This window comes from Lactuca virosa, chromosome 5 (assembly GCF_052849685.1).
Source record: "Lactuca virosa cultivar CGN04683 chromosome 5, Lactuca_virosa_CGN04683_v6, whole genome shotgun sequence".
In the NCBI taxonomy this organism is placed as follows: domain Eukaryota; kingdom Viridiplantae; phylum Streptophyta; class Magnoliopsida; order Asterales; family Asteraceae; genus Lactuca; species Lactuca virosa.
The window spans coordinates 158,321,853-158,345,835 of record NC_136430.1 but is presented as its reverse complement, the minus strand read 5'-3'; the positions used below and the strand labels follow the sequence as shown (position 1 = coordinate 158,345,835).

The following is a 23,983-nucleotide window of genomic DNA, read 5'->3' as shown; positions in this document are numbered from 1 at the left end:
TATAAATTATATTTTTAGTGCTGATTTTACATTTTAGATTTTATGAATTTGATTTTACAGATCTTTTTGAGATTTTCCATTTTATGCCTTGTCTTTTAAGATTTTTTTAATTTTTACAAATTACATCTTGCTTACAAAATCATTTTTTTACATACTCGTTTTGATGCACGAAGGATATTTTTTTTTTTTTTTTTTTTTTTGACAAAACTGGCAGGGTGCAACCATAGTTTCCTACAATTATTTAAGCTGTTGAAAATGAAAAGGCATAAGGCACCGGCAGGGTGCAACCATAGTTTTATACAATTATTTAAAGTGTTAAAAAGGCATAGGATAGGTTAGGTGAAAAATGAGTTGATATAATAGTAATAAAATGCAAAAACTTTACAAAAATGATAGGATTCTATTAGGTGGGTTATTGGATTGGATGGTGAAAAATGGTGGGTGGGTGTTACTTGTCCTTATTTCGGGAATAGGTGGAAGACTTGGACTGGGATGGGAAAAAGTCGAATGTAGCTGCGGGCCCGAAAGAGCGTCTGACGGCATTGGGTGAATCTGAGAGAAGCGGCTCGAAAACAGAGTTGCGGCCGTTCTTGGACTGAGAAATTGACAAGGGGGCGACATCGACATCAACATCATTGTCTAATAATACTGATCTTGGCTGCGGTTCAATGTTTCCAAGTGAGAGGATGGGGCCACCCAAGCGCTCCGCTTGCTGAAGAATGTTGATTTTGCTTGATCTGTATGTGTACCTGAAGTACTTCAAAGCTAGCACCGGACCCATCCCAGCAGCTACTATCAGCTGAAATTATATCCAAACACAACACAACAAATCTACATGTAATGTATTTAAAAAATATACTTTATATCATAATTTTAGCAAATAGCTTTTTAGTTACGTTTTGTTTGTTTTAGTCAATGTTCATGACCATATCATATGGAACAACAGATATATTTTTTGGTATGGTATGGTCCCATCCAATAAATTAATCACTCTGTACTCTTCCCATCGTTAGAATTAAAAATAACCTTACTGTCTTTTGCACACAACACAGTAAGTACACAAGAGAAAGAGTGATGAAAACTTGCACTTTTTGTCTAGTCTAATAATATTGGTACAGATACAGCCTGTTGTTTCGTGTGGGCTTAGGTTCACATTTGCTCAGAATTTGAGTACTAGGAGAAAGAATATGCAAAAGGGATGGATGGATGGATGCACTTACAAACATAGTATTCCAGTAAGAGGGCTGTCTACACAAGCGATGCATGATTGTGTACATCCCGGATTGTGGCACAGCACTCACAATCCAATTGATGATATAGAAAACCACTAAATTGCCCCATATGGCAACATGTTGGAAGATTGTAAATGAGCTGCACACATACACATAATTGGTAAACGAAAAAGCGAATTAAGTTTCAGTTACCAAGCTTTCAAGGGCTATTTTTTTGGGTGGGGGTGGAACAAAAAACTGCAACTTCTATCCCATGGACAAAACTTTCTGGGGCTATTTAAATTTTAAAATGACATTTGTGGATTTGATGAGAAATGGATGGCAATTATTTGTCTTCTGTATAGTCGGGTGGGACCAAAAATCATCCCATTGACATGATGACATCAGTCTACTTCACGTCAACCACAAAAACAGATCTTTTCACTTACTGCACTCCTTTTTTCATGTTTTCCATAGATAGAGATCTTTCCTGAGTTTCGGTTTCATATAATTTTATTTAAAGCAGCATGTATCGTGTACACACACATTTCTTTTTCGACGAGATTATTAAATACAAAAAAGTACATATAAAAAAAAACATTCTTTGAATTTTTTATTTTAGACAAGTGTTACGCTCGCTGGACAGGATAGAATAGTAGAACAGGTTGTATTATTGTATTACGTAAATGAGACAAAAATTGCAACTTTTTTGTCCTACCAAAGAAGGTGGGAGAGACTGGTTTGAGAAAAAGACGTAAATGCCCTTCTCATCCTCATTCATCGAAAATAGATGTATTGCTCTGTCGGAATCGGAAGAGAGGGAAATATTTTCACAAATACAAATGGTGAAGATGAATTCTAGTAGTTGAAATCACAAGTGTTGGTAACTTACTTGGTCTCCAATGTGACCACAAAAGCTTGTAACCAGACACAGCCAGAAAGTGCCACCATTGATACCTCCTCCAACCCACTTTTCTCAAAGGCATATGAATGTATGGTTATCACAAACACAACAATCGCCTGAAAAAAGTAATAATCACCACTGTAAATATTAGGGAAATATGGAGTAGCCATATATAGATATAGCAATGGATAAGAAAGAAATATTGATGACATGGTCATGCCGATGAAATCAAATCAGCTTCTTAACTGTGAAGATGAGAAAAGCATTTCATAAAGTTTTTTTTTATTTAAAGTTAATACCTGTAATTATTTTTCATATTATCCACTCTCAGTTAACACTTAGGTATGATAATTCATGAATTTTTGAAGGATAATATATTAGCTTATTTACCCATATAGGTTACGTTTGCTTGCATTTAAAAAAAAAATGATGAGCATGAGTCATGAGAGATGATGGATCATATTGATAAGATAAGAAGCGGCAATATGAAATGGTAATTAAGAAATAGCACTGACATGAAAAAGAGCACGCCCAAACCATCCAGCAAATGTAGTAGGATTGAGAAGCCTGTTTAAGAAGAAGAATATTAAAGCTTAGGTTAACTAGAATGATAAGAAGAATCCATCCTAAGTCGTAACTAATTACTAACCTCCCTGCTTGGCAGTAAAATAATATTTGCGGGTGCTGCATAACAGTTTTCTCAGTGAGATCTTTGTCAAGAACACTGACTAGAACAGGAACACTGGTGTAGAAAACATTATAAGCCATGAGGCTCACAGAGTTGAAAAGGCTGGTGCCAGATACACCTGAAACGAACGAGAAACTGAACACAATTTAAGTCAGTAGTTGAATTATAAGAAATAACATCCGTTTCTTACAATTTACAAAAGAAAAGAAACAAGACACTGACAGGACAGAAAAGGTAACAAACATCATGTACTGCATTCGACCGGGACTCAGATTGATGTCAGTGGGACAAAAATTGTAACTTTGATCCCTCCCAGAAAAGGGACTCCTCATCCTCTTTAAATAAATATTTTCTCTATCATTTACACATACAACCAACCAAATTCAACTTTTTACCATTTATCAACAGCCTATCACAACCAAAAATATATCATATACGAGACTTTCAAATAAATATAGAAAATCCATCAATATGATACTCTATTTATAAAGAATTAATAAACCATGTATTTTAATATATTTTTTACAATTTTTAGATAAATATATTATCTAATAAATAACTATTAAAACTAAAAAGAATATATATATATATATATATATATATATATATAAATTTGACATGTGGCAAGGTTGGGTAGTGATTCGTTCTGTCTGGCGACTTTGGTTGTAAATTAGTATGGTATTTTCATTTTTATTTATTAAATATACGTATTTTTGCCCCACAATTGGTCGCGACTTTGCTCCAATAAACATGGTCTCAAAATAACCCTAGAAAGCTTGTTCAATTCCACCCAATCCAGTCTAGTCCAGTCCAGGCCCATGTAACATACGCAGGCAAAATAATAATAATAATAACAACAACAATAACAATTATAATAAAAAATAATGATAATGATGATAAGATTAATAATAACAAACACAATGATTACAAAAATAGCAATGATGAAAACAGTAGTAGTAGTAGTAGTAGTAGTAGTAGTAGTAGTAGTAGTAGTAATCATGATGATAATGATAATAATAATAATAATAAGGATGAAAGAAAGAGATTAACACAGGTTGTTGCAGGGAACTCACAAAATCTGGATGAAGCATATGAGTAAGGATTTATAGAATGAATATTGTGAAAGAAATGCGGTGCGGTTATATGAATATCTCCCATGGACAAGTATCAATCTTTTAAGGAACCTGAACTCTGCATAGCAACACAAATGGAGATATTACTTCCTGTGCTGAGATCAGGCAGGGTATAATAAACTGAAACAAAAGAGCAATTTATTTATTGCCATTTAAAACTAATTTAATAATATTTTAAATAATTCTGAGACATGGGAAATTATTGAACCCATACATAATCCCCCGTGCATCCCAAAAGCAATGAATGAGAACCTAAAAGAATGATGCCATGGCCATGGCCAGGGGATGTTTCTTTGGAAGAAGAATAATCATAATGGTCTGTTTGATTGGATGAAATGGGATTGATGAAGGTAAGGAATGAGTCTGTTTGGTGATCAATAGGAGCGGAATGAATTTAGATATGACTTTTTTATATTATATGCAGAAACATATCTACTCTATGATTTCAATTATAATCAATGAAGATTTTATCCATGAACATTAATTAAACCTAATAGATTAAATGCTCACCTAAACCCAATAAAAGTATTTAGTAAAAGATATATACATTTTCTAGTTGTTTTTAGAAAATAAGATTGTAATATAATTGAAATCATGAATTGATAAATAAATAAATAAATAAAGACGGGAGTTGGGTGATATTGCAAATTATAATGTTGTTCCACTTCCACAAAAGGAATGAAATTGAAGAAAATGGTAATTTCCATTCAGTTAGTTGTTTTCATTTGGTTAAGGATAGATTGCTGAGAAAAATTGTTTTGTTAGCCAAAAATGGAGTAGATCTTACTCCCAATACTGTAATCAGCTGCTCTTGCTGCCTGTAGTCCTTCTCTCCCACTTATGCCAACGCCAATATCAGCTTGTTGGATCATCCTCACATCATTCCCACCATCCCCAATGGCCAGAGTTCTGTAGTCACAAGATTTAAGAAGCTCTACAAGCTGCAAAATACAAAGCTTTAGTACCAGTCCAACTCCAATCACAGAATACAAATATAAACAAACTAGTCCTAGCAGTAGCAGCTGTACCTGTGCTTTCTGGGATGGTGTAACCCTACAACATATAGCTGTCCGTGACAATATTGCCAACTCTGTGAATGCTTTCCGGTAATACTTGAGTGCAATTTCAAGAGCCCATCCATCAATCACAAAAGCCACATCCTGCAACATACATAAATAATTAAATCAAACAAACACAATAATAAATCATAAATCTTACCTTAGGTTCTGCTTTTGTTATCCTCATTGTAAGCAAAACTCTTTCCAGATTTCTGCAAACTTCATCTTCTGTTTTTCCATTAACCAACAGAAGCTGCCCTTTGGGTTCTGTACACAAACAAATTTGAAAAATCATAATTTCTAAAATTTAACCAAACTTCCAAAACTCATCCTTCCTACTCAACATACTTAACAACATAATTTCGTTGATTTGTTTCCAGCCACAGCATTGTACTTTGAAAAATCTAAGGATCTACCCAACTATCATCTAAATAAAAAGCATTTTTTACTGTTATAACTCAAAAGTATAATGTCCCTAATAAGCAAAATAATAATAATGATAAAGTACAATGCTATCATTAGGCAAAATTTTCAAACAACATTGGCCTTGATAAGAATATATATATATATATATATATATATATATATATATACATATATATATATATATATATATATATATATCCAAGTACTATGCTGTAACAAAAAGAACGCAAGTATAAATGAAAGTACACTGCTATATCTTGCATTTCAGGTATAGCTCAGGATAAAATATCTGACATGTAACAACAAAAGAGTGCAGGCTTTAGAGTCTAATCATGAAAATTTGGAGACATTAGTGGCTTTGCTGCTCTCAAGTAATGCATTACCATCATAGGAGAACAAGAGCTTTTTTCCAACTTGTTTTTTATATCTTTCACCAAGTACGCATCTATCACTATTTGTGATTCAAATTCTACACACAAACACATGAATATATGTGTATGACTATGTTTGTTGAGTGGTTTCTCAATCCCTAAAAAACAAATTAATTTTTTAACCAAAACACTTGTAGTTTCATTGTAAACCAGCATATATATATATATATATATATATATATATATATATATATATATATATATATATATATATATATATATATACTATACCAAATGTCAATTGCTTTTACAAAACTTCTAAAGGGTAGTTTATAATAAAACTACAACAATGATGGTTGAAATAGTTTACTCTAATGTTTTTCTTTTACTTTCTTCCATTTTTTCAAATTTCATAAAAAGGCAACGTACTTTAGTCATTTTCTGATTTTAGGAATCCTACTAATTTTAGTCCAAAATTAAAGGACAAAACTTTGATCCAAGGTAAATTTTTTTCTTGAAAACCAGGTTGTCGATAATCTTTTCGTGTATATATGTATAGGTTTCTGTGTGTGATATGCATTTAAGAACAGAGAAGAAAAAAGTAACGGAGAAATATGGATTAAAATACTTGTTTTTCTCTTATAAAAGCAAAGCCATTGAAATTATCCTAAGCAATAAAGGCTGTGTTTGTTGCACACACAAGATAGGAGAGGACGGACAGGACAAGCTTTGTAGGGCTATTTTCAATGATGAGGGCATTCATGTCTTTTGCACAAAAAAAAAAAAAAAAAAAAAAAAAAGAGATTGTGGTCCTGGTTCTGGTTCTGGTTCCGTCCCACCAAAAGTGGCACAACATGTTAATGCATATCAAGTCCTGCTTAACAATCCAAAAAGAACAACACCCATGCTCCTTTGAGGTTTAGGTATATCTAGACTAGATATGAGTAAGAGAATGATCCCTTCCCACTACAAAGTACAATCAATCCCAAGTGTGAAATATTTGGCATATATGAATCAACGTAATGGAGTTTAGTTCCCTTACAAGTCTAGAAAATCAATGTTCATGTTCTGATATCAAGCAAGGTGAAGGTTTGTTTCACTATATATAATTTTAACGAATATGTACCTGGGGAAACAAAATTGCAGGACAGAGCAATCTGTATAGCGGTATTCTGTTTGTCACCAGTAAGCATCCAGAAATTTATCCCAGCTTTTCTGAGGGTTTCAATCGTCTCTGGCACACCATCCTGAAAAATATTATGCAACATATAATGTTAGTTGTTATATTGAATATGTGGGTTGGGTTGCCAAAATAAGGGCAAAACAAACGCAAGAAATATTAAACTTCCATCTCTTTCTATTACAGCGTTGTACTTTGAAAAAAAAAAACAAAAACAAAATCTTTGCATTGTACGTTGAAAAGTCTACTCGTTTATAGTTTTTTACTTTTGATGTTTCTTATATTGTAATTTGAAAAAGCTATCCGATTATAGTAGTGAAAATGTTTTGTATTTGGAAGACATTCACATTGCTATTTCTTGCATTTCACCTGCTAAGCTAACTATATCTGCTTCACAGAAAATAAAGATTAACCTGTAAACGGTCCTCTATCGCAGCAACCCCAAGTATTTCAAGGTCATGTTCCAATCTTTGGCAAACCTCAGCTACTCTCCACTACAAAAATAAACCGATGATGTGAGAAAGAAAAATGAACAGACCATATCAAGATTTTTTTTAAAAAGAATAAAAATATAAAGGTTTACACTACACCACCCAACCAACCAGCCCCATGGACCTGACTTATGGATGCTTGCTGCTAGGTCAAGAAGCAAAAACCCCCCCATGTGATGTGGGGAGGGGAGGGGATATTATTATATTATAGGTATAGGTATCTATCTCTATGCATGTATGTATGTATTTATGTTGTTGCTTTCTTGTACCTCTCTGTCAACTAATGTGCTATTAGCCTCTTTAAACATGACAGACCAATCTTGATATTCCAACTCATTTAATTCACGCCAAGCCAAGCACAAAGTGCGTAGCCCCATTTGGGCATATTGATCTACAGCTTCAGAAAATGTCTTGGTTTGATGTCCTGCCAGTGCCACATTTTACAAGTAGCTATTTAAAAACTACTTATATTATGATTATGATTATTATATGAGGAACACGGAACACTTACCCGCATATGCACATGGAAGAATAGTTTCATCTGCTCCTTTCGACAAAAGCATAATTTTCCCCTTATCACAATCTCTAACAACCACCGACATTCTTTTCCTATCAGAGGTAAACTCCAGGTACTCCAGCACCTCATACTGCTTTAACGACCCATTCAAGTTTATTTCTGCACACAAGTATTTTCTTTTAAATTACTTTATATAATTAAAATATTTCATTTAAAGGAACCAGGATGAATTCATACCAAGTATGTTAGAACTTTTGTTAACAAAAACCATATGCAAGGAAGCAGCTGCACGCACTAGAGCTTCCTCATCCTGCGACTGTGCCTTATATGAGACCGTTCCACTCGGGCTGTAATTATTTGTTTCAGGTACAACAATTACATCATGCAGAATACACAAAAACCAAAATGATGCAGCTTTCTTGGCAAACACAAGAGTGAAATGCAAGAAAAAGCAAACCACTTTCACCTCATTTGTTTATTATTCCTCCTATTACACTTACACTTACACCATCATAATTTGAAAAATCTACCCGATTATAGCAATTTTCTGTACATATTCAAGAGTACAATGTCCTATCAAGAAGAAAACTGGAAGTACATTGTCATTGATATAAATTAATTGGGAGGACTTTGCAAAGTACAATGTTGTAATGGTAAGATATGAAAGTACATCGCTATTTCTTGCATCTAGCCAGCAAAAAAAAAAAAAAAAAAAAAAAAAACAATGAGGAATAACCTTTTGATAGGAATGACAGTGTTACATATTGCCATAACCGTCAGAAATCTAATAGCATCTGGAGAAGCAGTATTGATGGCATTGAGAAGCTCCACATCTGTAAAAAGTACATTGAAAGAAATTTCAATGAGAAACCAAAAGTACGTAGTACAAAGTAATCCTACATAATGGAAATAACCGCATACATAAACTAGTTAAAGCTCAATGAAGGGAAAATTTCACAGCAATAAATAAAAAGATGTGTTCTAAAATTTGATATAAAATCATAATTTTATAGAGATGCTTAAGTATAAATTATTTAATATTTCACTAACGATATTGATTTTTTAACTATATGATATAAATAAAAAATAAAAAACATTTGATAGAAGTATACGCAAATAATAATAATAAATTATAAATAATGAAACACTTAAATACTTTATTTAGGAAAACTTCATCACATTTGGGGAAACTGAAAGGAGAGACAGATGATGGAAAATTTGTAAAAAGTTCCTTTCCCTGATTTATCTGTTAAGTCATTCTAACATCTTTACACATTTTGTCTTTCTCTCTCGCTTCCTTATCTTATAGGGATGAGCTTTTTAACAGAAGAACCAAACTGGTAGGAACCGATAAGTGGTATCGGTCCGGTTCCCGGTTATCTCGGTTCCGGTACCCAACACCTTCTTAGATGGCACGCTTTCTAGTAGAACCAGAACCAGAACCAGAACCGGTTAGTGGTATTTGGTCCAGTTCTCAGTTCCTCCTTCACTCCTTTAATCGGTCTTTGGTTATTCCGGTTCTAGAACCGGTTAGATCATTCATCTCAGTTGTTCACTCCGATACTGAAGAAGATCGAGGAGGTTGTGGTTCCTTTATTGTATGTATCATGTATGTAAGTTATTTTATTAGGGTTTATAGAGGCTAATATACGCCTATACATATATATATATATATATATATATATATATATATATATATGATTTGGTTCCAGAAACTTATTAAAGCTTTCCTTGTCTTTCTTCTCTGCCATCTCAATTTCAAGTAATACCTATTTACTATCAAATTATTACAGCTTAGGAGAAAAAGACAAACCTTTTACAGCATCTCCATTCTCATTACCAAAGAATGTCCCCGCAATGCAACATCTCTTAAAAATCATCTTATTTTCTGTAAGTGTCCCTGTTTTATCTGTCAGTATGTACTCAACTTGACCCAGATCTTCACTTATTGCTGTGCTGCCATATAAAAGGATAAAAAATATATATATAAAGCAATAAACTGAATAAGGTGACGTAGGCATATTTGGAAAAATGTTGATAAACGAATTACACTTTTTCTTACTTTGTTGCATTGGCTGAAGTGCCAGTCTCCAGGTCAATCATCTGCTTATCCCAATCAATGAACTTTGCATACAAGCTTTTAACAAGATCTAATGACACCTGCCAAAGATGAGGGAAAATGAATCTCTAGAGCTTGGAATTTTGTGGCATATCAAACAGCAAACAAACCATAAATAGAGCTTGTATATTGTAGAAGATGCTAAATGCAACAGGTATACTTTTATTTATTTGTGTATTATATTTATAGCATCCTACCTTCATTTCTTTCTATTACAGCATTGTACCTCCAAATTTAATTCTTTTTCTTATTAAGACATTCATTATACTACGAAGAATGTACCCAAAATTGTAATATTTACCTTTTGATTATTTTCTTACTAGGACATTATCTACCCGATTATAGCAATGAAAATTTCTTTGTATTTGGATAACATTTCTTATAAGTTATAAGTGTAAATATGTAATAGGAAGAAAATGGAAGTAGATTCGCTTTAATAAAAAATCAAAGGAAGTATGGTACTGTAATTTGCATTCAACCCTTTTAGAGACGAGATCAAACTGAAATACTGTCTTTTCCCAAAAAAAAAATGGGATACTGCAGATTAACCTTATAGTATACTACTGTATACATACTTTCTGATTCATTAAAACACCCACATCTTTCACATTTTTTGGGGTTTTAGCACTTGTATCCAAGGTTATCGATAGCGATAGCGAGGAAATAGCGACAACCCACCTATACGCTACGTAGCGATAGCGATGAAATAGCGACAGCTATTTCATGTTTTGTGATTTCTTATAAAATTTAACACTATATTTACTTGCACCTATGCAGCAATCAAAAATAACATAGAACTAACAAGTACAAGTTCTATTAAGCTAACATTAAGTTCCAAAAGATGTTTACCACAAAAGATTGGTTAGTTTTAGACTCTAAAGTCTAAAATTAAGTTCTAATACCACAAAAGAATGGTTATTTTTAGACTCTAAAGTCTAAAACTATGTTTCAGTACCACAAATCGATTTTGGTGAGGTGTGCTATTGTCGCTACTATCGCAGAAGTGAGAAATAACCCGCCAAAATCGATTTTGGTGATTTTGGCGTCGATCGTACAATCTTAGTCGATTAGAGGGGAAGACATGAAATTGACTGTACGATTGCCCGCCTAAACCTATTCCGAGCCTAATTGCTACGTTTCTTACCGATTTAAACAAAAAAAAAAAAAAAAATTTGCCGGACATCGCTACACACGCTATTGCCTCGCTACAGGCATCGTAGTGACCCATCACAGCTACGCTACGCTATTCGCTATAGCGAGTGTAGCGATCGCTATTAACAACCTTGCTTGTATCGTTAGATGCTATACAAAACTTTACTGGGTTAATGCACTGTACTTTGATTTATTTGTGTATTATGGCATGGCATCTTACTTTCATTTCTTTCTATTACTGCATTGTGCTTTCAGTTTTTTTCCTATTAAAGCATGGTACTTACAAAACTCTACCCAGTAGCATTTTTTTCTTATTAGGACGTTATCTTTGAACATTCTACCCAATTATAGCAGTAAAAACAGCTTTGTATTTGATGACATTTGATAGGAAGGAGATATATGATGTAATAAACCGATAATCAACTATAATCGATAATAACGGTTGAATGCTTGATTTATTTCTGAAAATGGTAAAGAGAAGAATACAAGAGGGAATATCAGAGAAGAGAGCCAATGACTACTCTTCCTGCCCAAGCTAGCTACCAGCCAATCCTTCCTAACAGAAAAATATTCTCTCCACACCTTTATTCACGCATTCACCTAGATATATAATTTAGTATCTCCATCATGTGATGTAACAAACTATGACGTCGTCTTAAACATGTCCCACTTTCTTCTTACGTGAGTACACCTTAGCAATTGTGATGGCCTGTTCTCTATCAACATTGTTATAATCCAGTAGATTTTAATAGTACAATGCTATAAAAAGAAGACGTGAAAGTAAAATGCTATAACAAACAAATCAGTGAAAGCCATTCTATTTTATTCACCAATCCAAATATGTTTCAATAGAAATTTCTCATGTGAATGTGATCAAAGCAAAATTATGGCCATAACTGTATCTTCACGAAAAACATCTATGTATATTAAAAGGCTTCAATTATAATAAGCAACAAGCATACCATCAAAGAATAAAGACCTAATCGTAAGTAAAATTACCTTTATAGATATTGGTATCATGATGGAACAAAGAAGCTCAAACCGCAGAGGGATTATCAGTAGTTCATACCATGGACCCTCATCTGGGTATAGAACATACCAATGCTGCATAAGGTAGATACATACGAACATGAGTTCAATTATGAGATAGAAAATTAGGGGGCATTGTTGGAACATCCCTTTACCATTTACACCAACAACATTTGTTATCATTTGTACTACATTCATTTTGACTTAAATGACAATATCTAGCGTAACTAACTAATTTATCATTTGTACCACTCTTTCCCAAGTGATGTCATGAACATAAAGAGAATCAGAAAACTCTCTCTAGTAACACCTTAACTTGTGAAGTCCTTTCTTTACATAAATTACGTAATGGCTTCCTCATCAAACTTAAATCCTGAATAGGTGCTATTATCATGTAAGTTTTCCTTTAATGATTTAATCTGCCTATTGGATAGATTGACTTGATTTAAGATTGAATCCTGTTACATGTTTAATTTGATCAACAGGAATAAGATACATGTAAAGAAGCCATTCAATCTATATAATAATTGACCTACAACCCATAAAATAGTTTATGATTATACATGTGAAGTTGAAATCATTCCAATTTTGTGTTGCCATTTCTGCATAGATAGATTATTTATGTGAGTTGATATGATTTGAACTCATGCTAAATCAGAATGAAGACTTAAGTCATGTAAAGAGGGCAACTTAGGAAGTATCAGAATTCACAAAAGCTCCTATCACCATCAGCAACAAAGAATACCAACCCTAGAAGTAGAACCACAGATGGCAATAGCAACTATAAACCTTAGACTTTGTATGTATGGATCATCAGCAGAATGAGATGAATGGTGCAAAAACACATAAATTATAAAGTAGTATTTTGAATCAAGAACAAGCATAAGTATGTGAAAGGAACAGTGTAGCTGTAGCAGAGTAATGTAGAGTGAGACAAAACCTTTCTTGCTTCTGTATCCTTCCATATATTTCCAGCTATGCCTAAAACAATGACCACGACAATCTGAAATATGAATATAGCCCCAGTCAACTTGTCAATCATCGCGTCCATAGCAGTAAGCTTCGGTTCTGCCACACCTCTACTCATGCCCATCTTGGTCTCGTTGCCTGCTTGACAAATCATGTTCATGTTCATGTTCATGGATCAGCTAACAAAGGAGAGATTCCAGTTCTCATCTTTTGTATGTGAACTGTGAAGAGATAGGAAGGACATGCCTGTATATACAGCAACACCACAAGCCCAGTCTGTATTCCGTAAGTAGCATGATTGTAGGATTGTATTTTTTATGCTTAAAGGGCACACATCATTATCTAAAAATGGAGGAAACAGCCTCAGATTTGCATCAAATCTTCTAATGTCCTTATCTGGGTGTGGGCACTCAATCACACCCTGCAAAAAAGAAGACCCCATATAAATATATATAAAGGGAATGTTTTTGGAATAGGAATCATAATTTGTCACTTGTTTGGTTGGCAGGAATTTGGAAAGAATTCAATAATAAAACTTAAATATCTTTTGCTCTTTACTTAAAATTTGATTATCTTTTTGTTTCAAAATTATATATGATGAGGATATTTTGGTCTTTTAATATAAAAGGAAGAATGAAACTGAATCCCTTCCACCCTTCCCTAGGAATAGTGAAGTTGATCAGACATGGAATTTGAAGGATTTCGATGAAATTGAATTCCATCCATTATGTGTAATGTGTGAGAATAATTAGAATGTATCCTCAAGTTATAGAGTATATGCAAATCTTGCCTTGATTTTGTGCAACAAGTCAGAGTCAATACCCATGCAAGCAGGAGGTATATTCCTTGTCTTAAGGTCAGTTTCACCATCTAGGGCAGCCGTCTGCAAAATATGTTATTAAATGGTTACAAGAAATGTATAGTAGAAACTAGAAAGAAACAAAGAACTAACATCTATTTCCATATTTTAGTATCAAACTCAGATACTAAAAGCTCCCAAACTTGGCAAAAATCAAATTTAAACATTGACTTGTTTATCAAATGGGACCACATGAGGTCTTCAAGACGAATCCTGTCTTATAATCTCTTTAATTCTCTTTTTTGTTCCTACTTACTATATATTGCCAAACATGAGATTCTAAAAGGATTTAATGTAGTAAATCATATGATACAACCTTATCTAATGCAAACACAAACACAAACACAAACACAGGACATGGTGTTGCCTATTTGCTTTCTCAATTTATGGATGCTTTATCATATTTAAGTGGATTAGTTGTAGGTTTGGTGATGGAGAGTTGAACTCTTGAAGTGCCAAGGTTCCTATAAGTTATATATATATATATATATATATATATATATATATATATATATATCATCTAACTAATAGTATTCCTGTGACAACAAGCACCATCACCTCAAAATTCGACATAATAAATCGTATGAGATATCAGCAAGAAGTAAGAACATAGTCATACCTCCACATAGCAGACTCCTTGTGGCTCGGAGGTACCAAGTAAAACGAGATCACATGGAACTTCATCATTTTCACGTAGCCACACCAGGTTACCAACATGAATCTCTTGCGCTTGAATCTTCAATTAACATGGTTTTTGAGAGAAATAGTCAAAGTAATCCCTTTATCAAAGATAGAAAATATTATCGTCTTATTGAGTTGGTTTAGCACTTACTAGTTTCTTGGAACCCTGCCTCACAACCCATACTTGTTTCTCATTTGCTTTCTTGTCAGAGAGATATCTATTGTAGTCATCCCATGCCTCTTTCGTTGCTGAGACTGCGAATATAAATATGAGTGGACCCCACGTACTAGCGGGGTTTACTGGTGTTATAAGTGGCCATAGTTGAAGACAAGCGATCAACAAAAAGTATTGGTTCATAAAGCGGCTGGGAAAAAAAAAGAAATTTAGAGGAACAGGTTAGAATGTGGTAGACAGAGGTAAAACAGAAGTAACTAATAAAGGGAAACAAAAGATGATATCACTTGCAAAACCACATCAAAAAATTAAGAAAACTAGCTTCCGATCATCCCATAAAGGAGGTCATACTCATACTTAGGAATTCCTATCTCATGCTCAATATTTCAATATTTTTAATATATATATATATATATATATATATATATATATATAGCAGCTCATCCCACTTATCTTCATGAAACATTTAGTTCTACTTGTACAAAGTTTTTGCTCCTATTCTCTTCAAAAACTCGGCTCTTTCTTTCTTTATCAAACATAAACACAAAAAGTACAATTCATCCCCAACACAATATAACCATGTATAACTACAATATTCAGTTGAGATACATACTCAAATCATCATATCAGCATCTAAAATCTTAAAATACATCTCAGATATTACATTACCTGAACTGTTCCCATAAATTTTTCGGGATGAAATTTAACAATGTGTACTTTCTGTTTGATATACGGTTATCACAGTAAAGCTCATGCGACAAATCGTCGTCATTGGCATACACAAAACGCTTCATTGTTGACTTTGGTGCATGCAATCATACTCCTAATATCTTCACCAGAGATCAAATGCAGGCAGCTACAAATCATCTTCAACAAAATCCATCTCCTGAAATTTGTTACACAATATCGATAAACATTACATACACTCTCATGGGAGCAGCTAGCTACATGGCACAGGCTTGCAAGACATGAAGAACAATATCCTCGACCTTTATACCAGTTAGGGATAGGCTATATATAAGAATACCTTGTTATGCACCCACAAGAAAAGAATGCTACGTTGTATGAAAGCTAAAACTTAAAAATCAGTTCTAAAGCATTCAGAAAATCATAGTTTAATTGACTTTTTATCTTACATTGCAAATTTAAAATCAAGAGCATTTTTTACAGAATTCTCCCAGCTCACTATTTTTTTCTTTCATATTTGTTTAATTACAGTAGTTTTGTTCTACTGCTTGGATGCCATGCCATGCCATCCAAGCATTCAAAAGAGCATTCAAACCAATTGACGTGTGCATAATCACAAAGATAAAGTAGACTTAAGCATGAATGCATCACAATATAACTAGGGTATAGGAGTTCATCTAGCTTCAGTTGCTTGATGCCGAACACATAAGTACTCAAACTGCCAAACACATCCTAAAAGTCTATCAGAATTGACGAAATCAGTTACAGAGATTGGCGAATTTCATCTAAGAGTTGGAATACATGCGGATCAGGTAGTGAATTTGACGAATAAAGCTGAAACCCGAAAATCATAAGAGCGCGTATGAATCAAAGTAAACCAGATGTTTGATACCTGAGGGGAATTGGCGTGGGTGCGATTGGGTCTGAGCTTCTTTCCAAGAGAATATGCTTCTTAAGGGGAGAGTTGAAAAGTCAAGACTCGGATATGCTTTCTTCGATGGTTCGATCAGGGGCCAAAGTCAGCTATTTCGTTTCTCTGTTAAGAATTTGCAAATTATGCCCTCAACAGTAAAGGAAAATAGAAGGCAAATCTGGTGTAGTCACTCAATTTGGGAATTCTCGATACTCAGAGATTTATAGAAATTATATTATAGAAATTATATTATAGCAGAAACACCTATATAGTTGAAATTTTTATAAATACAAATATATGTTTTTTTAAATACGGAGTATAACAATAACGTTGTTGTTAAATTTGATATATAATAATTCGTATACTAAATTGATATAATATATTGATTATTTTGAATTATATGATAATATATACATCTATTATAACCGTATAATTTCAACCATTTGAATGACTTCTACCCGCGAGTTACTCATGAATAAAATTAAATATAATATATGGTTTAATGTTATTTATAGTTTTTGTTATTGTTAATTAATTTTTTAAAGTTTATTTTATTAACGTTCTAATTTCTATCATTATAATTGTTTAAAACATCAGACATTGTTTTTTTATTTTAAATGTAACAATATAATCATTTATATAGAGTTATATTTAACTATTGTTATTGTAAGTAATTTTAAGTTACTTATTTGAAAACTTTTAACGATTATACAAATATCTTTAGGAAATATTTTAGTTAAATTGAGATTATAATTCAGTTTTTGCATTTAGCACTACAATTTATCATTTTTAACTATTCACAAAATATTCATTGAGTTTTTTAAGTAGAACTGAAATTTATATTTAAGTTGACACTGTAATGTTATATTTAAATTAACAATTTAAGTATTTTGTCCAAACTGTTCCAAAGTTGTAGCTTTAAATTGATAATGGTTTACATACAAAAACATCTTAATTTAATAAATTAAGTATAATCTGTTAAAAATTAAAGACATAACTTTATAAGTAGAAGTAAAGATGTTATTTTAATATTGAAATTTATTTATGATTACATTTTAGGTTTGATATTTATTTAACCTTAGTAACCAACTTATAATCATTATTAGAAAGACACTACAATTTTATCACTTTTAACTATTTATAAAATATTACTTTGGTTATTTAAGTTAAACTAAATTTTATATTTAAGTTGATCCTGTAATGTTATATTTAAATTTATAATTTAAGTATTTTATACGAATTGTTCAAAAGTTGTAGCTTTAAAATGATAATGGTTTACACCCAACAATATATTAAAACTAATGAATTAAGTATATATGTTAAAAGTTAAAAAAAAACATAATTTTATAAGTAGAAGTAAATATATTCTTTTAATATTGAAATTTAGTTTGTATATTATTACACTTTATGTTTAATATTTATTTAATCTTATTAACCAACTTATAACCATTATTATGAAGAAATTGAAAAGTCATGGGAGTTTCAAATGAATGTGGTGAAATGAAAAATGCATGGGAGTTTCAAATGAATGTGGTGAAAGGAAAAATGCTAGCTTTATAAGATATATAGATATAGATATAGATATAGATATAGATAGATATAGATATAGATATAGATAGATAGATTAGATAAAGAAATTAGATTATATTAAAGATCGAAATAAAATTATATTAGATAAAACAATTTTATATAAAATCGAAAATAAAATTTTTAAAGAAGCTATGTATAGTTTCGTAGAAAAAATAGAAAAACAAAAATATCCAGAAGAATAATTAATCGAGATAAAAGACGATATTAAAATTTGTCACTAAAACCAATAGGATTTGTAACACTCTATTTCAAGTTGTTTCATAATCCGGGGCCGTGACCCAAAAATCAATTATCATAAAGTTTCGGGCATTGAGGAAAATGAGGTTTAGACCCATTTGGATGTGGGTGATGTAGATTCTATGATCCAAGAGTTCGGTTTGTGCTTTGGAGCACAAGGGTATATTAGTAAAGTGATGGTTCGGACCTTTTATTGAATTTAAGGATTTTAGATCGATGTGTTTTAACTCAAAAGTAAATAGATAGGGTTGTAGAGCTCCTCAACACCTTTCTGTGGATATAAGGATCGCCGAAAACGGAATTGGAACGAATAAGTTAATGACCGTCTAAAGTTAAGAAGATTTTAGGCTAGCCAGGAATGTTGAGCGTACAAGGAATGTACTGTAACGCCTGGTTTCCGGTATGTATTTAACTTTCAAATTATTGGAATTTATAGAAGAACTCGACGAGTTGAATGCCCTAAAGTCGTCGTGTTGGAATGTAGTTGGGTCGCGTGATTAAGTGATCAACTCGACGAGTTGGGAGGTCCCAACTTGACGAGTTGGCGGCAAGGAATGAAACCCTAATTTTGGGGTTTCGCACCCTATTTAAACACCTTAACCCCAGGTGTTGGCCTCATTTTCCCGCCTCCATTGTCCCTTAACCTAATCTTGAAAGCCTAGGGCATTTTTTTAGTGTTGTGACCCCATCTTGAGTGCATTTTGGTGTGTTTGAAGCTCTTGGAAGGAAGAGGAGCTTGGTGCAAGTTGGTGATTCAAGAGGGAGCTTCTAGATCTCAATTCCCTACTCCATTTTCAGCATATTTTTGGTAAAAAGTCTCAACCTTGCTTAGTTTATGCTTGGATCTTCTTCTTAGGATTATTTTGCATGTTTTAGACTTGTTGGAGTGTGTGTGATGGGAGTTGGACGTCCCATTGAGGCAAAGTCCTTCAGATCTAGAGTTCTAAGGAGCTCTTATGGCATAAAGGTGCCAACTTTATGGTCTTAAGGGCTCCATGCATCCATTAAGCCCTTATTATGGTCTCTTCTAAGCTTTTAAGCTTCCTCTAGCCTTGCATGTGAGTAAAGTTGGAAACTTTACGTGACCTTTCAGCCCTTAAGGTCCAGATCTGCATTCTTGAGCTTTATCTTGAAGATTGGGTGATTAATGTTTAGGCCCTTGGCCTCTTAAAATTAGGGTTTGAGTTTAAACCCATTAGGATGGTTCTTAAGGGTAAAGTTGGAAACTTTACCCTTCTAGACGTAATTTCAGTTGAGATCTGAATAGGAGAGATTTAGTTTCGAGATTTGTGGCTTATTGGTTTAAGGGGGTCTTGCTGACTGAAGAACTCGGCGAGTTCATAGGTGAACTCGACGAGTTGGATCGATTTTTCTCGTTTCTGTTGGCTAAGGGGGGAAACTCGGCGAGTTGAGTCAACTCGGAACGTTGACTTTGACCTTGACTTTGACCGAGTTTGACCTTTTGGGGTTTTGTATATTGATCGGTATATGTGAGATTGTTTCTGTTTAGGGGTTGAGTAGAGCTGATTTCTGAGGCCGGGATTTATCCGGTTATCATTCAGCATTCGAGGCGAGTTTCCTTACCGAGTTTAGCGGGTCGAAGGCACCAAGGCTGGCCCATGTTTATATTACGTTGTTAGTATGCTAGTTTTCTCTGTTATTCTCGCATGTGCTGTGTTTATATGTTTTCCCGGGTCAAGGCCCGATGTCGGGCGGGGCCCGATGGATATTTGTATGTTATATGTCTCTGTGATTATTGCATGTGTATGTGTTTATTTTGATATGTGTTATTGTATGCTGGGTGGGGCCCGTTTTACCGAACCTAGCTTGATGTCGGGCGGGGCCTGATGACGGGCGGGACCCACTAGTTGTTATTGTATGATTGGCATGTGGTGTTTTGGGGGAACTCACTAAGCTTTGTGCTTACGGTTTTCAGTTTATGTTTCAGGTGCTTCTGGTTCCAGAGGGAAGAGCTCGGGATGACTGCATCGCACACACCATTAGATTCCGCACTTGATGTTTTACTCTGATTTTATGACAATTAATACATTGGTTTTTATTTGAGATGATTGGATGTTATTGGAATCTCTGTTTTATCCATTATTAAAAACAAAATTTTTGGGACCATGTGTTTGGGTGCTACAAGTTGGTATCAGAGCCTTGGTTTGAGGGATTCGGGCACACTCTCGGGTGTGTCTGAACTCAAACTAAGGACTTGGTAAAAAAAATTTCAAAAGGAAACATTTTTATAAAAAGGATTTCTAAAAGAGAAAAGGGTGTGGTGCATGCAATCATCCGAGCTCAAGTAAGTTATCCCAAAATACACATGCATGTTTATATATATATATATATATATATATATATATATATATATATATATATATATATAATATGAATTGTGAATTGTGAATCGCATGCTAGATTAGGGCTAAGGATCTAGGAGAGATGCCTTTGTATGCCTGATGTATGAGCTTATAGATCTGCATGCTAGTACTAATCAGTCAGTGATAGGATGGCTTGATTAGGTTACGCTCTGTCCTGTTTACTTGATGCTCGAATGTTGCTTGCTTTGCGCTTTTAGGAATTCTTGCTAATCTCAGCTAGTTAGTAAGCGAATATGGTAAGTTACATATTATGAAAACTAAATAATTTTAGAAAGTTAGGTTTAGCTCTATTGCGCAGCTCTTGTATGTGTCCAACCATTGTAGGGAGAGACCTCTCATTCGAAGAATTATCTAGTTTTTGTAATATGTAACTGCATTCGTGAGCTGGTTAGAGGTGGTTAGCATGAGTTCCTTCTACAGCTGATGGCGGATAGTGGTGTGGAGTCTGCCCTAGGAAAATCTAGGATGAGATTTAGTGTTGGGAGCCCTAGCTCCAAGGGATTTGTTGGTTATAGAGTAACTTGGTTGAGTGAAGGCACTTCTTGAGGAAAGTACGGATTGATGTGGAAGGTAGTATTGGGCCCGTACTACTGGAAGCAGAGGATCCATACTCGATTTAAGGAGGGCTGTAATGAAGCCAGGGAGCTTGTGTGGTTATGATTCCACCGATATGCATTGATGCTTATTCTGATAGTTTTATGATCTATTTTCAGTATGGTGGTATTGCGAGGCAGGCCAGTGGGCAGTTCCGGTGTCGGAGAGGGATCAGGCTCGGGTTCTGGATCCGAGCAGCTTGACGACTAGACGAGGGAATTCATCCCGTCTGATATTACGCGTAATATCCTTGATCAGACTCCTATAATTTTTGGCTCGGTCAAGGAGGGTATTCTGGAGATTCCTAATGAGAGATTGAGCGCTTTTCGCGATGAGATTGTTGATGGGTTTTGAGCATTCTAACACTCCTATGGTGTACATGCAACCCTAGAAACCTTGGATCTATGTTTGACTAAGATACATGCAAATAATTATTTTTCCAAGGTTCTTATCCTAACTAGCATGGCATGGGATACTTGAATCAAATAAAACTAGTAGAATTACTTACCTTGTAGTAGTAGTTGATTGCTTGGAGTTTGAGAGCCTAGCACCAATAATGTGGATGCCTCAAATGGAAGTCACAAATCACCACAAACTTGGAAACTTGAGAGAATAGTCACAAACTTCTTGAAATCGGCCCTCTTGGTTTACACACATCAACTAGTGTTATTTCAAGAACCAAAGCCTCCTTTATATAGTGTGGTGGATTAGGGTTACATCCATGTAAACCCTAATACCCATGTCTTTTCATTTCCATGAGATCCATGGGTTAAAGCTCCATGGAGTATCCATGGACTTTCCATGCAAGCCTAGCCCATTCCAAATAAGCATTAGCCCACACTATATAAATACAAGAGCCCATATTTAACTAGTCATACTTTTGATCTCTAAATTAATTCTAAATTAATTATAGATCAACACTAATTAAATAATATGATTTTATATTAATATATTATAACTTATAATATATTAATAAATCATAACTTATACTATTCTCAAAAGATTATCCGTAAATTGTTCGGGTGAAGTGCAACCCAAATGGACCATGCCGGGTCGGGTCAAGTACATACCAAATATAGTTATGAACTTAGACACTATCTCCAACAGTCTCCCACTTGGATAAGTCTAATAACTATAGTTGCAAGTATGACTTCAGGAACCGATCAGCAATCGTAGCTCTTAAAACTCTGTTGAACTATGAAGCGCCATTTTAGATAGGTGATCATATAATGCTCTATTCTAGATATCAGCCGGACAAACACATGGAACAATGTCTTTCTATTGTCTAGCAGTTGTTTCCCGATTTCCGATTTGTTTGACATAGAACTTAATTGAACACATCAATTTAGTTCTGACCGGGCCCGGTACATAGGTCAAAACAAAATCATCGAGGGGCCCATATATCGCTTCTAATCCAAGAAGGAACATATAAACTTCGACTCATATGTTTGCTCTACTACTTGTTGAATTACACACAAAGGTACGTTTTATAACATCGAGTTACCAATGCGTTTTCGTACAATCAATGCATAACCAACTCATAGGTAACAAATCATATGTCTAGGTTTGAAGACTTATATGATATTATCGTCTCACAATCACTCGAGATAAATTCCATGAAGTGATACCAGTGAGCGTGGGTTGAATCCAATACTCATAACTTATGAGCACTCATGAGTGTTGTAGCCCCCTTTGTCCAACATCTTGGACCTCTACAAACCAACCCATGACAGTCTTGATTCATATGTACTTCCAACATATGATTGACTGTGGAGAATTTGAATAATATGATATATACTATAACATAATTATTCTGGAAGTCAAAACATGCAAAAAGAAATACTAGTAAATGATTGACAAGAGATAGCAACACTTTACTCATAAATAACAACTTTTATTTATCATCAAATGCCAATTACATTTTACATATTTCAAAATTATCTAACTTCTAAAAACTATATCATCTCTTAGCCCTATGCACCTAGCATGCTGAAGATGCTTAACCCTACTTAGTCCCTTCGTGAGGGGATCTGTCGGGTTCTCATCTGATGATACCCTCTTTGCCACGAGGATTCCTTCTTCTATTCGATGTCTGATAAAATGATATTTTCTGTCGATGTGCCTGGATCTCCCGTGATCCCTTGGTTCCTTTGCTAAGGCAACTGCACTTTCACTATCACAGAAAATTTCCATGGGCTCCTTAATAGTTGGTACAACTCCAAGGTCTCCGATGAAGTTCCTTAGCCATATAGCCTCCTTTGCTGCTTCACTTGCTGCTATATACTCTGATTCACAAGTGGAATCAGCCACTGTATCTTGCTTGGAACTTTTCCAAGTAATTGCCCCTCCATTTAGGGTAAAGACCCAGCCCGACTGAGAGCGGAAATTATCCCTATCAGTCTGAAAGCTAGCATCACTATACCCTGCTACTTTCAAGTCATCACTCCCACCAAGGGTAAGGACCCAGTCCTTAATCCTTCGCAGGTACTTCAGAATATTCTTTACTGCAGTCCAGTGAGCCTTGCCAGGATTACTCTGATATCTGCTAACCATGGTTAAAGCAAAAGCAACATCAGGACGAGTACAAGTCATAGCATACATGATCGAGCCTACAG

General features: G+C 34.2%; 1 protein-coding gene across 1 annotated transcript; it reads right to left on the bottom strand.

Moving 5' to 3' along the window:
- Positions 1-262: 262 nt before the first annotated feature.
- Positions 263-16,741, bottom strand: ALA2 (aminophospholipid ATPase 2). Its single transcript, XM_079047848.1, has 25 exons — positions 16,543-16,741; positions 15,633-15,849; positions 14,940-15,153; positions 14,727-14,843; positions 14,039-14,131; positions 13,495-13,669; positions 13,220-13,386; positions 12,250-12,354; positions 10,042-10,139; positions 9,793-9,935; positions 8,716-8,812; positions 8,217-8,326; positions 7,974-8,138; positions 7,732-7,886; positions 7,385-7,465; positions 6,918-7,038; positions 5,155-5,261; positions 4,965-5,096; positions 4,724-4,877; positions 3,877-3,994; positions 2,765-2,938; positions 2,631-2,682; positions 2,104-2,231; positions 1,221-1,371; positions 263-799 (listed from the first exon to the last, which is right to left on the bottom strand). Exons 2-25 carry the CDS (start codon positions 15,755-15,757, stop codon positions 449-451), a joined length of 3,333 nt encoding a protein of 1,110 aa, XP_078903974.1. The 5' UTR covers positions 15,758-15,849; positions 16,543-16,741; the 3' UTR covers positions 263-448.
- Positions 16,742-23,983: the final 7,242 nt, after the last annotated feature.

Excerpts from the sequence above, each read along its gene's own strand:
- ALA2 (XM_079047848.1), bottom strand. The coding sequence starts at position 15,757 with ATGAAGCGTTTTGTGTATGCCAATGACGACGATTTGTCGCATGAGCTT. Across the intron at positions 13,670-14,038 it reads ACTTGTTGCACAAAATCAAG|GGTGTGATTGAGTGCCCACA; the intron begins GCAAGATTTGCA and ends TCTTTTTTGCAG. Across the intron at positions 800-1,220 it reads CTTACTGGAATACTATGTTT|CTGATAGTAGCTGCTGGGAT; the intron begins GTAAGTGCATCC and ends ATATAATTTCAG.